Here is a 16377-nt window from a genome sequence, read left to right on the forward strand (position 1 = left end):
TGTGTTTCACCCAATCAGAAGATTTCCAGCCTCGCCCAACTTGAATGTCCTCAATTCCCTTCATTCCAGGAGCCAAGACTCGATTTCGTGTTGATATTCGTGTCTTACATTTAAGAGTTTCTTGCTTCTACAACAACTTTCCTCAACCTACCGGATCTCCATTGTGGCCAATTTCTTTATCGCGCCCGCGATTGTCAACCTCCGCCAGAGCTTCATTACACCATTTCTCCCGATCTCGAACAAGTCTGCTCCGAATTTGACTACTTGATACTCGGCCGACTCATCAGTTGGCGATTCTGATCCCTCTTCATCCGCCCCGACTCCATCCTAACGGCTGCCTCGAGCTACAGTCCCCTCCAATATCGAAATAGCCTGCCCCTCCGACTTAACCACCACCAACGATGCTTTGCGCAAGTGCCCAAAGTGTGTTCACATGGTAAGGGTCGCTGCGCCTGGATATCCTTTCAGTTTGTGGCAGTATATTCGTCAACAAAAGTGCTGCCTTGAAGTGTACCTGATCGAGAACATTCGGGCTTTTATCAGCCATGACATCCTCAACGACTCGGCCCGAGGACACAGTACGTGGACTGCGCTTGAACCGCAGCGAAACAGACGAAGATGAAATGGAAAATGGAACGCCGGAGTCAGGTAGCTTCCTGGCGTCACAAAGCGATGACTCTCCGTACCCCGACGAGGGAAGTCGACCGAGCACTGCTTTAGGAGACGCCTCAGAGACTACCAGCAAGCAACCGGCTGGGCTAAAAACTCTCAGCCCCGAGGAAACTATTGAGCTAGCACGACATGCTGTTGAAAGTGGAATTCAAGATACCAAGCGTTCCCTAGCAGGCAGCGAGGCCGTCACAGATGTGGTCAAGCCTAAGCTGACCATTGACCTTGGTCATTCACACATTGCCAGGATCCCTGAACCAGTCGTTGACTTGATCAAGGATGAGGTTGAACGGTACGTCGGAGCCTTGCTTTGAGCCGCTATAGTGAAGTCTTGCGCTGCCTGTTCCCAGGCTACGTATCACGGTTCTGAACTATACTGATCACTATAAAGGCTGTCTCTGTCGAACAACCAACTTTTCCATATTCCCTATCGCTTCGCAGAGTGCTCGCATCTACGATATCTCAATATTAGAGCAAATAACTTCCGTGAATTCCCCAAAGGGGTACGTACAATGATAAATTCGCCTTGTGCTTGCATTTCGCTAATCCTGCTTGCTAGGTATACAAACTACCATTACTCGAAATTCTTGATTTAAGTCGAAATAAAATTAAGGAATTACCAAATGAGATCAGCAAATTGAAATCATTGCGGGTTCTGTCAGTGATGCAAAATCGCCTCATCGATCTCCCAGCTGGCCTATCCGAGATGCATAAACTTCAAATTTTTAAGTGTGTTGGGAATCCTCTGCGGAAGCCACTGCGTGATATTCTGGAGGAAACCGAGAACGAGATGACACCATCTGGGATGACTGACAACGAAAAAGAAGTTGCAGCCACAACTAAACTTAAGAGATTTCTTATGAAATCGCGACAGCAGACGAGTACACCCGAGGCAGAAATTATTACTGATACAAGGTTTGTCCATCTTACGGTCTTGAGGCGGATATAGGCTAACACTCAATGTCAACGCAGTGATGCTACTTTTGAGCCTAAACCGGCACCAACACCAATACCTTCAAAGCGGAATTTGAGTGGTCGGTTTCCAGTAATTCCCAGCACCGGTGATAGCTCAGCAGCCTCATCTCGGTCCCCATCGATATCACGGCCACCACCAATCCCATTAAAATCACACTATCGCATGGCCTCTGGACAACAAGGGGCTACCTACCACCTGCCCGGTCTCCAAAGACCTGGCATAGCACCTCATTCTATCAACGAACGCAATCGAAGCAATAGCGAGGGCATAATCCAAGGATCATCTGTTGCTCGTAGCAAAAGAATGGGGCTGATAACTCGCAAGAATACTGATTTGGGTACATTGGATGAAACGCGCCCATATCGAAACAGCCATCTACGGGGTCTCAGTCATGGATCCGTGCTTCGACCGCGTCAGCCTGCGGCGCCAGGCGCCGCGAATGATAGTACTCCCCCGAGTCCCACCAGCCCAAGAGAGCGCCGACGTCCGCGAGATGGCTGGGTTAATCGGATGTCTAGTCTGCCTGAACACAAGGGTGAGCGTGGATCTGACGAACCGATAATCAAGAGTGCAAAAGGTATTTTGTTTGCCCTCGCTCAAGTTCATTCTCATATCGATACATTGATCAACGTGATCAAGCATGATGATACCAGACGCCACAGCCTCGAACTTGTCTTTTACAATGCTTCCTCACATGTTGACCAACTCAATGATGCCCTCGAGAAAGCATCAAATACTTTGCTCAATGACCCAGAATCAATCGTATCAGTCACAGAAACAGTCAAACGTGAATGCGAGACGTGCATCGCTGCCTACATTCACGTCGGCACACAGCTACGCAATAATGTCGCCAAGATCGTTTCCAACGGCGATCCGCGCTATGTACGATCGCTGATGCTGACGATGTTTGGCAGCCTGGTGGAGCTACGGAATGCTTGTGTTATTCTCAATGTTCCTCTCCAGACCATCAACAAACGTGGCTCTGCTGCAAAGCGCTTGATTGGCCCAAGCAACCCACTTCCCCCGGTCCCAGACCGATCTCACCTCCCGCTGGCCACTCCAACAAGAGATCCCACGCCGCCCACACGACGATTGCGAAGCGACACGACAATTCGACACCCTCAATATCCCATGACTATGAATTCCAACCAGACTAGCATCAGCTCTCCGTCGTACCCACGCAGTCGCTCGAGCAGCAGATCAAACATGATCAACTCGCTGGCAACCCCTCGCTCAGGCGAAAGCTTCCCTCCTATGCCGGTTCCCGCGGCACCCCGCGTCAACACACTGACTGGACTGGATGAGAACGAAGAGGAGCGAATATTCGAAAAGATCTTCCATCAGCTGACTGCTACATACCATGCCGCATACGGGGCACTTCCACTGGCCCGTCGGCAATTCATAAGGTGTTTAGAAGCTGCTCAACAATCACGAGATTCAGAGGGAATCCAAATCCTCTGGAACAATCTCATCCGTCGATGTCAGTTTTGTCTGGAAGTTTCAGACGCCCTAGGACAGCGTCTGTCGACCATGAAAATCAAAGAACCAGGTGGCGGACTCCGCAACCAGCGTGAGTTCTGGCAGCTTTGCAAATCATTCATGCAGTCGTTCGTCGACCTAGTGAACGAGATGCGCGAGTTGAGAAGTATGCAGCTTCTACCTGCCGACGTCATCATCCTTCTACGCCCAGTCCAAAAGGCAAGCCGGGAAGCAGGCCGCTTGATCGAGGTATCTCCTTGGGCCTACCTTGCAGACCCGGACCGCCATCCCGCTCCTAGTGCCTTATATGGTCCTCTGCTACAGGCCTCACACATGCAACACCATCAAACATCCGTCTCAACATCCGCCCTCACCAACAACCCATCTTTCCAATTTAACATGATGATGCCCCCGCAATCAGTCACCGTTCCTGCCACTCCGCTGAGTGCGGCGCTTGGCCCTGCTGCGCAGGCCACTGTTCCGTCCACGCCGGCCAGTGCATACAGTGACAAATTCTTCGAGGGTGATGTCTTCCAGCGTGCTGACTCGCTTCTCTCGGCGAACCAAGCCTCATTTTTCCGTCGCTAAGCGACTATGAAATTCTTTTACGTTCCATTTCAGAGAACTCGTTTTCTCTATGCATCATGATCACCCCCATGCTCATTTTTCTCTGCATCTTATGATTATGACTATGAGCAATCTATCGTGCATGCCAGCCACGTTACTTTGGCGGTTCCTTGTACCACTGTTTCTGTCCTGGCAATCCGATCCTCGATCTGTATTCTGTTTTTCTTTCCTTGATTTAGCGGGTTGATCTCTTTTGAAAGAACTGAGCTACGAGCAATCTATTGTGCATGTCATTGAATCTTTTTGACCATCGAACACACATGCATTTCATTAGTGCTCTTTTTCTCTTTTTTCTATGCATTATCGGTTAATATCCTGTGGAAGAACTGGGTCTTTGTTACAACAGGTCTCAAATGAAATGATGTTTATTTCCGTAAACTTCCACTTCATACATATAAACTCGAGCCTTCGACGTGTTCGAAACTATTTAATACATAGTACGCGGTCGAGGTGAAGGATTGAGACATGTAAGAAATATTATAATATGAAATAATGGTGTCTAGTACATCATAGCTAGACCACCCATGATCTGTGAATCGCTATATGAAAGGCGATTCATATAGCGTTTTCTGGATTCATGAAGAATTTTGAAGATTCAAAGGCTCCTTTACAGAGCCTTGAACTTCCCCAGCACTAAGTAAAAGAGGACGAAAGGTTAATTCCGAGTACAACCATACTAGCCATGAAGTCAATGGTCTACGGGTACAGAGTACATACCTGCAGCATGAGCTAGATCTGCCTGGGAATGTGCCAGGATATGAAGACTAATATCCTGGAGTTCGTAGAAGAGGTGATCTTTGTTCGATGTGTAGTAAGATTTGTCATGCACGCTTGCACCCTCGGGAACCCTACACGCAATCCCAACAGTCAGTACCATGTACCTTTCAACAATTGAGAACACCACCACCGAGGCAAGGGTAATGTGACACAAGGGTTCTCTACATACCAGGTGATAAAGACTAGCTTGCTTCGCTGGCCATCGCCGGCGGGAGAATCGTAGGTGAAGTCTACGACAGCGTATCGGGGAGCATCATCCTTGAAGTGGGCGAGGAACTCGGCGTAGTCTTTGTATTTGCCAGACTCGGCGACGGTGATCTTCTTGTCGTGTGCGGAGGCTTTGTAGATGACGTAGTCAAGGTTGTTGGTGCCTTTGACCTGGTCGAATACTTCCTCGCATTCGGGAGTGATTGTTGCGAATCCTTTTGTCATGGTGAAAGATGTGAGGTGTGAGATGTGAGATGTGTAAAGAGGAAGAGGGGAAAGTAGAAAAGAGGGAAGAAAAGGCAAACTTGGCTGTCAGGGGTGGCCTGATACATTGTAGTCATACAACAGGCACGAGATCACCTGGTTTACCCCATATTATGCGGGGAAATCCACTTTATGACGTATGAAAGAAATTTATATCACCTTAGCTACTACATATGTATGTAGACTGTTGGAAATTAGGCTATTTGGACATATAATACTACTATACTAGTATCTACTACTACCTAATACTCCTACCGAAAATGTATGGACCAGCTGGACCTCAATAGGTCTTACCAGTGGGGCTCTTAGCCTCAGGGAAGCCACCCGCAGCCCCAAGTCAAGCTTCATGACCTAAAATAAATTGCGACTAAACAGTTTGATTCATGATATGAAAATATAGTGAATATAAATAGAAGGCGTTTAAGCGCTGTTCTTTGTTGAAACAGACAAATAGCATCGTTCTTGTTTTTATCCTTGCCTCCTTCGTCCCTCATCGATACCAGTACTGGGGTGGCTGCATTGACTGGTGGGCTTGGGGGTGATCGCGAAGAACATGCGAAGACAACAGTGAAATTACCGTGTTCGCTGAATGATCATGTTATTGACCCCGCTGACAATGATGAAGGCCGGTTAGAATTGTTCCCTCCTCCAATTTTGTCGAGTTCACCGTTGTTGATTGATTTGAAATGAATAATACCTTTTGGTCTTGACCTCGGGGCCAGCGGGGAAATCCAAATCCACTTCATATGACATGAAAGAAATTTATATCATATTAACCACTCCGTATATGTGCTAGAGAATGAGGTTCTTTTTTATAAAACAGTACCTATGAACTAATACTTAGTACTCCCACATAAAATGTATATACCAGCTGGACTTCTATCTGACCAGTGCGGCTCTCAGCCTCAAGCCACCTGCAGGTTTAGAGGTTTACGAGATCAACACCCATCGACCTAAAATGAATTGCGCCCTACCAAACAGTTTGATTCGTAACGTGAAAATATAGTGAATAAAAACAGAAGTCCAATCATTCCCATCTTCAATTCAACAAGTTCCCCGCCTGACCTCACTTCTCTGCCTACACAGCCTCACTTCTCTTTACGCTAGCGCCCGGGCGAATAAATAAAGTACTAATTCCCATTTTCCCGGTCACAAAACGCAAGCACTTTCTCAAGTCATACTATTAGACATAGTATATTGACCAAGAGACCGCTAACTCGCGATGACAACGTCGCAAACCTCCTCACTATGGGCTCTGGCTCTATCATCACTCCCCGAAAAAGACCAACGCATCTTCAAAATATCAAGCAACTCATCCCCAGACACAAAAAAGACTCTAAATGATATCCTCTCGGCACTGGAAAGCCAGCGCGACCGCTGTATGCGGGATAAATGGACCACAATAAGTATTGGGGGAAAGGAGCTCATAATCCGCGATTTATGCGCGAAGATTACTGCGTATGTCAATAAATTCATGGAGGTAGTTGATGTTGCGGTCCAGTATGACCCTGTTCACGCGGCGTTGCCGTGGGCTGGTGTGCGTTTCTTGCTGAAGTTGACATTCTCTGGGTTTGAAGCTTTCGGTGCTATTGTCGAGGGATTGGAGAAAGCCACAGGATTGATAGCCCGATGTGGAATTCTTGAGGCCCTATTTATTCAGCATGGTAAGGGGACTACTGAGGGAAGATTGGCCTTGGAACGGGAAATGGTGAAGCTGTATTCCATTGTCCTGGGATTTATTTGCGCTGCTAAAAGGCATCATGATTCATCACGCATGAGTGAGTTGATAAGAGGTGGATTGCAGCGCGTTTGTATGTGTTTGCTGACTGTGAGAATTAGAGCGTACCTTTAACTTGACCTCTCGGGTGTCCATTCAAGAATCAGTGAAGCAAATGGAGGCTGCAGAGAAAACTGTGTTGGCTTTGAAGGGTCTCGTTGACAGCGAAAGTCAGTTGATTGAATATGGATAACCAGCCAATTTTCTTACATTATATTAGGGGTGGGAACCATCCAGGACGGCATTTCCATGATGCTCCTAACGGTGACCTCGACTGCTAAGGACGTCGAAAACATTCAAGCAAGACTGAGGGCAACACTTATAGATCTTGAGCGGCCTCTAGTTAGGATTGCGGATCAGGTATCTGATCTTCATGGTGCATTGAAAGGTACTATTCTCAGATAGGCGAGATTCGATACACCGAGGCTAATAATTTATGACTAGAGAGTGAGAGGAGCGAGCTTCTAACGTGGCTTTCCCCTGTCCGCGCCCAAGAACACTACAGGGGGGCACTGACATCTGTGCTATCTGGCTCGGGCAAGTGGCTCTTTGAAGATCAACGCTTCATGAACTGGAGGGACTCGAGTAGTTCCGAAACATTTTGGTTACATGGCATACGTAAGTATAAAGAAACTCCCAAGCCGGTATATGGAACATGTGTTACATGTCCAAGCTAACAGGGTACATATTTAGCGGGCTGTGGAAAGACAAAACTTGCGTAAGCTTTCTACCTCAAGAGTTGAAGCATATCTAATAGTGTGATCAATTGTTTCCAGGGCGGTCGTAATTCAACATCTACGCCAACAGAATTGTGGTGCATGTCAACCAGCGCCAATAGCCCACTTTTTCTGTTCTCAGAACCCTGCAGAGCCGGAACGAACCGACTCACAAGACATAATCCGATCATTGGTAAAGCAAGTTTCTCTAACTAGAGAAGGAAATGATTTTCGCGTTCGAACTCCGCTACTGAAAGCGTATAAATCACGACAAGCAGAAACGAGTCACACCGGAGAAAAACCATCACCGCTGACGGTAGAAGAATGTACTGAAGTGATGTGTGAAATCGGCAGAGAGATTCCGTTTACAATTGTTATTGATGCACTAGATGAGTGCAGCTCTCAGCAACGGCGCGTTCTCCTTGAGGCACTAGAGGAGATTCGACAGCGGTGTCGAGATGTTGTCAAGATATTCGTTTCAAGCCGGCATGAAGAGGATATTGCAGTGTCATTTAAGAAGGGAGAGATCTTGGAGGTGACTTGTCAAGCAAATAATGAGGATCTGAAGCAATTTGTCGAAACTGAGGTCGAAAGATTCGTGAAGAGATGGTCTACTATGCATGATGAGTCGACTGCTGTGCTGCAGAAGCTTGGGGAGGATATAAAAGAGGCACTTATGACAGGCGCACAAGGAATGTAAGTTAACAGGGAGGTCAAAGCCAAAGATAAACACGGCGTTAGTATATAGGTATGAACTTTACGCTGACCAATTTAGGTTTCTCTGGGTGACCCTCCAACTTGAAAGCATCAGCGATATTGAGCATGTCAAGGATATTGACAGTATTCGCCGAGTCTTGACCTCGCTGCCTCCGAGTCTCGCCAAATCATACGAGGCTATCTACAGAAGAATACATTCTATGGGAGAGAGCACGAGAAGAGTGGCAATTCAAAGCTTCCAATGGCTCTTATGCGCGAAAAGAAAGCTCTCGGTTTCCGAATTTGTGGCTGCTATGGGTATGCCCTCGAGCCAGTCATCCCACATATCAGCGAGGTCAATCCGCGATTACTGCTGCAACTTGGTGGTTATAGATAATGAAGCAGACACATTGCGTCTCGCTCACTTGACAGTCCGAGAGTAGGTTTTTTCATGAGCCGTAAGTTGAATGAAAATCTAACTCTTGATGCACAGATTCTTTGAGAAACTGCCCGAGTTCTCTATCAACGAGTCCAATGCAACTGTTGTTGACAGGTGCTTAGGATTATACTTGGCGGATGAGCGCAATTCTGATCTCTTGAGCTACGCTACTTGGTTCTGGCCTGCTCATGTAGAGCAACTCAGTGGATCGCCTCAAAGAGCAGCGATCAAACCAGCACTTCTCGAGTTTTTCACGAAAGAGGAACACTTTGAAGATTGGCTAGATGATATTGACGCACTAAACATTGAGGAGGGTCCTAGTTGGAGTACCTCACTCCACAGAAAGCTCGCTGCATCATTCGCCTCGCCACCATCAGCCTTATTTGTTATATCTTGTTTTGGCCTTGAGGAGGTACTTGAATCGTCGGGGCTTACTGGTACGATGGATGTGAATCAAAGAAACAAGCATGATACTTCCGCACTATACCTGTGTGCTCGTTGGGGCCACATCGAGATAATCCGGAGACTCCTAGATCTAGGAGCAGCTGTGGATGCCCCCGGCTCTCAATATGGAAGTGCACTGCAAGCAGCATCTTTTGCTGGATATAAAGAAATTGTGAAAATCTTACTCGAAAACGGCGCCTCCTTCTCCCTAACTGAAACTTCCCTAGCCAAAACAGGGGAATATTCGAGTCCGCTTCAAGCTGCTCTAGCCAATGGGCATGATGATGTCGCCAAATTGTTGATTGATAAGAAATGCAAATTGGCCACACAGAAACAGTTTGACGATACCATAGATGCTGCAAGCTTCAGGGGCAACATCGATATCGTAGAGCGACTTTTAAGTGGCAAGGCTGGTGTTTTCACGCCAAACATCCGGCCCGATCCGCTCCAAGTTGCTCTTGCGAGCGGCAAAGTAAGACAAGCAACGCGACTAATACAGGAATATGGCGTTGCTGGCATTAATGAAGAAAAGGGGTACTTTGGGAATGCTCTCACCGCCGCTATTTCCAGCCGCAAGCTCTGTCTTGTGCAGCTTGTCGTCGATGCTGGCGCCAATCTTGATGCTCGCGGACGGTTTGGCTCTCCCTTGCGGGCTGCCGTTATATCCAATCATCTCAATATTGTGGGATATCTATTGGAGAAAGGCCTCGACCCCAACACCGAAGACGAGAAGCTGGGTGACCCGCTCCAAGCCGCTGCCTCTGTAGGAAATGTCGATATGATGCTACTGCTGCTGGACCACGGAGCCTCTGTGAATGGATCCGGTGGCCACTTTGGAAACACGCTGCAAGCTGCCTGTTTCAACGGACATGAGCAAGCTGTTCGACTATTGATTGAGCGTGGCGCTGCATTGCCAGGTGAATTTCGTAAGGGCCGGTATCGTGATGCACTGCAAGCTGCAGTCTATGCTGGTCATGAAGATATTGTCAAGGTACTCTTTGCATCTGGTGTAAAGCTTGACTCAGGGCGGCCAACGTCTCTGTATCTTTGCAGCCTACGTTCTAAGTTTAGGAGGAGGATTGCGCTGCCGAGCTCAAGGACGGATACGGGCAGACTAGATATTCTGAAAATGCTGGGGCCGCTTGAGGTTGCCGCTCAAAAAGGTAATATCAGTTTGGTTAGGATTTTACTAGCCAAAGGGGCTGAAATAGATGCCAGAGATGCGTATTATCGAGGCAATGAGTACCAATGGGGGTGTACGTACACCGCATTGCAAATCGCGGCTTTTTGGGGACATCTACCAGTGGTGGAACTTATCTTGGGGCATGGAGCAGACATCAATGCTGTGCGAAAAGCTCTCGGGACTCCCTTACAAGCGGCTTTAGAGGGAGGTCATTTCGATATCGCAGAGGTGTTGCTGTCCCGGGGCGCAAAGATCGATCGACATTGGGGAATGCTCGGGTCGTGTCTCCAAGTTTATTCCAAACGAGGGCACCTTGACGTTGTTCAGTTTCTGTTGGATCGAGGAGCAAAAATCGAAGATTCGGGTGGCAAAAATGGCAATGCACTCCAGGTTGCCTGTGATGCAGGGCATATTGACATTGTTCGGTTCTTGCTTGGCAAGCGTGCAGATGTGAAAGCACCCGGAAAGCATCTGGGAAATGCACTGCAAGCAGCCTCTGCAAGAGGACATATCGAAATAGTCAAACTGCTTCTCCATCAAGGTATAGGAGTGGACGATGCTGCCAATAATACTGAAACAGCGCTCTGCCTCGCTGCAAAGAATGGGCAAGAGCAGATGGTGAGTTTTCTGCTGCAACAAGGAGCCAACATCGACGGCAATTTGGCTCTTGTTGAGTATGATACGAGTGAAGAATCAGAACAGACGAGTGAAATTCCCAGCATACAAAAGTTTGTTGCAATTCTGACGAGTGAAATTCCCTGCGTACAAAAGATTGTTGCAATTCCTCTTCATCTCGCCGCCATTGGTGGACACGAATCTACCGTCTCTATCCTCCTAAAAAACGGGGCAAATGCCCATCTGCAAGACAAATTACGCAATCAGGAAATGGATCATTCGAGGACGCTTTTATCAGCATGCTTTCGCGGACATGCTTCCATTGCCAAACGGCTATTTCAACACGACCCGTGGAGCTATGCATCTCATGACACGTTTACACCCGCACTTGAGGCAAGTCTGACTGGAAATAAAAAAGATATTTCAGCAATGCTGGTTCAAGAAGCAATTTATGCGGGATTCAAAGCCGAACACTTTGGTGGCGCATTCAGATACGCCTGTGCAGAGGGATACACAGAGTTTTTGAAGCAAATTTTGCAACATTTCGATCTTCAAAATTGGCCTACCGCTCTTTTGATAGCTGTAAAACGAGGCAGAGGCACCGTTGTTGAAGTTTTGCTGCAAAATGGAGCCGGTGTGGACATTCGCGACGAGAATGGCAATCTGGCATTGGACCTAGCCATAGAACGAATCAAGGAAAGCAGAAGACCCGACTCGCCCTCTAGCTCACGAAACTGGATCGAAGTCCTTGCGATCTTGCTCTGTGCAGGGGCTCATACAAAGGATCAATCTCGCAAAATTAAGGAGGTCTTCCCGGATATTGCAAACAGCGCCAGAGTTGATCATTTGAGAATGTTAGATCACTGCGGGTACAATATATTCGGTAATGTCACACTTTATTCAGATGCTTTGATCGAAGCCTCGGCCGACGGTGACATTGAAAAGATCTATTACATGGGTACAAAGCATGTCCCTTCGAGTAGGGATATCAAAGCTGCTGTTCTTACTGCAATAAAACATCAAGGAACTCGGACAAATCGGATATCAACGATCGAGGCACTCATGAGCCTCAGAACACCACTGCTGTTTGATGAAAATCAGGATGCCGAGCCATTGTTACTTGCTTGTAAGGAGAAGTATTCCAACATTGTTGCCATTCTACTCCAGCACGCTAGGCACGGCAGAAATGTCGTCGAAACAGCCTTGGAAGAAGCTATTTGCCGCGATAGCGTTAGTTGCGCACGCGCAATTCTTGAGTTACAGGGCTGGGAACCGGCTGAACGACTTGAACTTTGTTCTCGCTTTATTCCAAAATGCCTCCCTGGTGATTCTAAGGATATGCTTACGTATCTGTTTGACCAAGGGGTATCCCCGAACACAAGGGATCCTAAAACTGGCGCAACTCTATTATACACCGCCGCTACCGAGGATGATAACCTCAGAGTCAAGACTCTTGTGGCTCATGGCGCAGATGTCAACCTCGAAGGAGGCCAGTATGGGACAGCGCTACATGGAGCAGCGGTTGCTGGGTATTGGTTCATGATGGGGTTGCTGCTTTCATCTGGGGCAAACGTTAATGCACAGAATAGGCATATTGGTACGCCGCTAATGGCAGTGATGGTGCAGACTTGGAATGGAGATTGCTTAAGGGCGAAGGGCAATAAGTTTTGCTCATTGAAATGCCATCGGTGCTGTGCAAGGGTGTTGCTCGATTGGGATGCGGATGTCGATGCCAAAGGTGGAGAGTTTGGTACAGCGCTACAGGCTGCAGAGAGGGTTGGGAACAAGCCTGGAATAGAGATGCTCCTACACGAGGAGTGTATAATAATTTGATGACAGTAGCAGTGAGTCTTCTGCGTTCAAGGGATTTGTTTATATATCCAAATATTATGTCAATACTCGCGCGCACATGGTTACAAAAACCCATCCTACAGAAAATATTCCACTGCATCAAGGTGTAGGTTGGGTCTTTCAAGCAAGTGCTCGCGAAAAGCTTCCATCAGTGAACTCAGGATCCGTGGTACATATGTCAATAATCATAGACCATTCTCCTATTGATTTGTATTATCGGAGAGGATATGTAGTGGAGCTGATTTATGTGCAACTCCTCACCTGGGCATCGTGATGCATCGTGATGCATCATGACTCATGCTGGCTCATGATGACCCCCGACCGACACATATTGACCGAATCCTAAGTAACCTTGACCCAATATTACTCTTATAGCATACAAGTTTTATTATCGTAAAGTTATTCATGTGCTTGTAGCACTATGATGGAGATCTAGTAGCGTTTTGGTCTTCGAGGGCGGCTTACTATGAGGACGAATCGGTTTGGGTATTGGGTTTGACAGTATAGTTCCTTTTTTTTTAGAACTGAGTATAAATTATATCAAGATACCCCTCGTAGCTAGCAGGCCAGATTTAATCCTTCGCCAGAAGTGGTTGGTGTAATAGATCGAAATGGAGGTATATATATCTCTCAAGAAGGGGGAAGGAACATTACAGTAAGCGACTGGTTCAACTTTCGAATTTTTGATTTTATGCGAATAAAAAAGGCAAATGACGAAAAACTCCCTTTGAACCCAGAGATCACTTTGCTTTTGGTGATTTCCTTAAATGATGCAACATTTTTGTCGACATCGTCCGAAAGCCTTCCATTACTGTTATTCTTACGGGCCCAGCATGACGTTCTCAATCAAATACTAACTTGAGCCTCAATTTTGAAAATAGGAAAGAATTCTCAAAGAAATACACATTATAATCACCAATTTCGATAAGTTCAAAATCCAAGATACGCCCGTTGTCCCCATAATCAACGAGCCCTCGGAGCAACAACCACATACCTCACAAAGGAAAACATCTCGCGCGGCTTGTTCACAAAGACACTGTGCCCAGCCCCACGGAATAAATGATACGACACACCACGTTCCATAGCCCACCTACCCGCAACAGCAGCAGTAGGTGTGGCAGTCGAGAGCGTTCTAGCCGCCGGCGTATGTTTTAACAGGGGTTGTTTGGTCGCTGAGGGCGCAGCATCATCAGCAAAGAATGCGTTTTTCGGCTTCTGCGCGAAGCCTTGTGCACCGCGCCACGTCATATTCTGCAGCGACAGTTCCGCGCCAAAGTGGTTGATCAGCATATCCCACTCGCCCGAATAGATATGGAGCGAGATATTGTGCTTGGTAACCAGAGACGGGAGGATAAAGTACTCCGGCGGCACGGGAGAGGGCACTGAAAGGAGAGTGTTTAGGATTGTGGAGTTGCAGGCGCTGTAGAGTCCGCTGTTCTCGACGTGGAGCGCGGCCTGCACGTCCGTGCGGCCGAAGTACTCTGGCATAAGTGACAGCGGTGAAACTGTGCTGCAGTCGTGAGAGATGTCGTAGATATCGAAGCAGCCGCGGGTTGTGCGGTTGGTGGAGATGGCTGTTAGGTAGTCACTTGCTGTAGAGAAGGCAGCGCAGGGGCCGTAGCAGGTTGAGTTGAAGATTGAGGAGTGGACTGCTTCGGGGGTTGTGGGAGAGATGTTGCATGCGGAGTTGGCAGCATCTGACAAGTCTCGGCGGCGGAGGTTGAAGTACTCTGGGTTTCCAGGGATGTGAATTTTAGCCTGGGGAGGATATATGGCGGATTTTGCTAGCACGTCATTGAATCCGCAGGTTTCGTCTGCTTCGCTAAAGACAGACAGGACATCTTCGGGGATTTGGAGGAGGCTCAGCTGTGACCTGAGATATTTTCCCATTGTAACGGACGCCATGGCTGCTCCATTTCCCCAAGATCCATCACCTAGAGACATCGAACGCACGTTGAGAGGTAGTGAATTGTTGCCCTCGAGAAGCTCCGATGCAAAGTACGGTATGTAGATGCCTGCATATGACTCGCCTATCAAATGGATCTGCTTTGACTGCAAGTGCGGGAAATATTCGAAGAAGCCACGCAGCCACTGCGTAAAGTCCGTCGTTACCCGGACATTGTCCCTAACCGGGTAGGGGAAGCTGGCTGTGCTGAAGCCAGTACCGACGGGCTGATCAACGTAAAGCACATTGCCCAGCTTCGTCCATGAGTGAGGATTGCGGATTAATCGAGTTGAGTTGCCATCAAACGAAATGGGCCCATTACCGGTCGTCAGACCTATTAAGGATGAGCAGCCAGGGCCGCCATTAAACCAGACTATACAACCTTGTTAGCAACCGCCTTTGCATATACTTTCCCAATCGGACTTACTGATTAAATTGTCATCATAAGCCGGCTGCTCTGATTGGAATAGCCAGAAGAATATCTCGTTTCCATCCTCTGTCCCCGGAACAGGAAGGCGACCAGCCCAGCTGGGTGGTAGGTCCGAAATGCCTGGCAGAGTATGTACTTCAAACCGGGAAGTATTGTATGAACCAATTCCTCGTGAAAGGACAAAGCCAGGAACTGCCCATAGGACATTAAAGAAGTAGAACAATGCAGAGAGATTCATGATTCGAACTCGCTGTGCTTCACACAGCTATAGTAATCTTTTTTCTTCCCAGCAAATAATCGAGATGATAACCTTTGGAATAAAATATTCAGGATGCTCATGTAGACAAGACTCCACATGGCAATCATGTTTCCTTTTTATTTCTTTCTTTCTAGACATGGTGGTTATTGGGCTTATTGAGCGGGCGGTTGTTGAGCCAGATTCGGGTGTCAATAAGGCCAGGGGTATTGGGGTGAAAGACATGGCCAGTGGATTTGGGAGCTCGCCGGAGCTCATATCCGTCTATAAGCAGTGGATGCCTCCTGAATCACGGTAATCTTATTCAGATCCGAGCCGAATGGGAAGATTGATGGAAGTTGTGAAGTTGGTGAAGTATAGGGTTGCGTCTGTAATCCTGTGCTTCGCTTAGGCCGCTACCTACATGTATGTACCTAGCTCCAGACCTTGGGACTCCCAGGGACGTATTTCACATAGCTGCGCACACAAGCGAGCTGCGCAGTCGAAACACCATAGTAAAATCGATATATGCTACATACACTTATATCTCTACAACCAACCCTTTTTTTATTGACAGTAGTTTGCCGATAGACATTGATAATAATTTTTAGGAGTACATACTATCAATTTCGAGTAGATTAAAAACCTGCATTATTATGGTATCGAAAATTACATCTTTAAATCCTCTGAATACATATCCATGGATATATATCTCAGTCATGAATTTCTTAACCTTTCTTAAATCTCCCCAAACTCCTAAAAGGAGCAATTTATTATATGAAAAGCATCAGGCTGTAAGGAAGAGTTTGCAAAGACAAGCATTGTTGAGATATCTAGTTGTAATTTATCGCATTTACTATGGGTATCAGACTGCGCAGCTCGCATGTGAAATACGTTCACTAACTAGGCCAAAAGATCAACCTTGGACAAACAGAAGGTGTGTCCGTCATTACAACGGTATCTAGTTAGTTATTAGGCCCTAATGTTCATTAGGGACCACACCTCAAGGGATATACGTAGCCTTGTGTATCAGGCATCAAGGGATTA

The 16377-nt window shown here is 47.2% G+C and overlaps 5 protein-coding genes across 5 annotated transcripts; 3 read left to right on the forward strand and 2 right to left on the reverse strand.

Moving 5' to 3' along the window:
* Positions 1–545: 545 nt before the first annotated feature.
* Positions 546–3712, forward strand: N7479_003447 (uncharacterized protein; the record flags this gene model as incomplete). The annotated part of the gene is made up of 4 exons (XM_057251144.1): positions 546–961; positions 1061–1172; positions 1229–1584; positions 1642–3712. The coding sequence occupies 4 exons, from the start codon at positions 546–548 to the stop codon at positions 3710–3712; spliced, it is 2955 nt and encodes a 984-aa protein (XP_057110469.1).
* Positions 3713–4358: 646 nt separating this feature from the next.
* Positions 4359–4960, reverse strand: N7479_003448 (actin-binding ADF family protein; the record flags this gene model as incomplete). Its single annotated transcript, XM_057251145.1, has 3 exons — positions 4359–4384; positions 4469–4599; positions 4698–4960. 3 exons carry the CDS (start codon positions 4958–4960, stop codon positions 4359–4361), a joined length of 420 nt encoding a protein of 139 aa, XP_057110470.1.
* A 1261-nt stretch (positions 4961–6221) lies between these two features.
* N7479_003449 (uncharacterized protein) lies at positions 6222–12702 on the forward strand (the record flags this gene model as incomplete). The annotated part of the gene is made up of 8 exons (XM_057251146.1): positions 6222–6777; positions 6839–6946; positions 6997–7136; positions 7223–7394; positions 7470–7494; positions 7553–8188; positions 8268–8627; positions 8682–12702. The coding sequence occupies 8 exons, from the start codon at positions 6222–6224 to the stop codon at positions 12700–12702; spliced, it is 6018 nt and encodes a 2005-aa protein (XP_057110471.1).
* Positions 12703–13683: 981 nt separating this feature from the next.
* Positions 13684–15333, reverse strand: cp9 (putative serine carboxypeptidase; the record flags this gene model as incomplete). Its single annotated transcript, XM_057251147.1, has 2 exons — positions 13684–15038; positions 15093–15333. The coding sequence occupies 2 exons, from the start codon at positions 15331–15333 to the stop codon at positions 13684–13686; spliced, it is 1596 nt and encodes a 531-aa protein (XP_057110472.1).
* A 157-nt stretch (positions 15334–15490) lies between these two features.
* Positions 15491–15711, forward strand: N7479_003451 (uncharacterized protein; the record flags this gene model as incomplete). The annotated part of the gene is given in 2 exon segments (XM_057251148.1): positions 15491–15645; positions 15660–15711. 2 exon segments carry the CDS (start codon positions 15491–15493, stop codon positions 15709–15711), a joined length of 207 nt encoding a protein of 68 aa, XP_057110473.1.
* Between the last annotated feature and the right edge of the window lie 666 nt (positions 15712–16377).

Source organism: Penicillium vulpinum (assembly GCF_028829585.1).
Source record: "Penicillium vulpinum strain IBT 29486 chromosome Unknown utg000002l_segment0_segment0, whole genome shotgun sequence".
Taxonomy (NCBI): domain Eukaryota; kingdom Fungi; phylum Ascomycota; class Eurotiomycetes; order Eurotiales; family Aspergillaceae; genus Penicillium; species Penicillium vulpinum.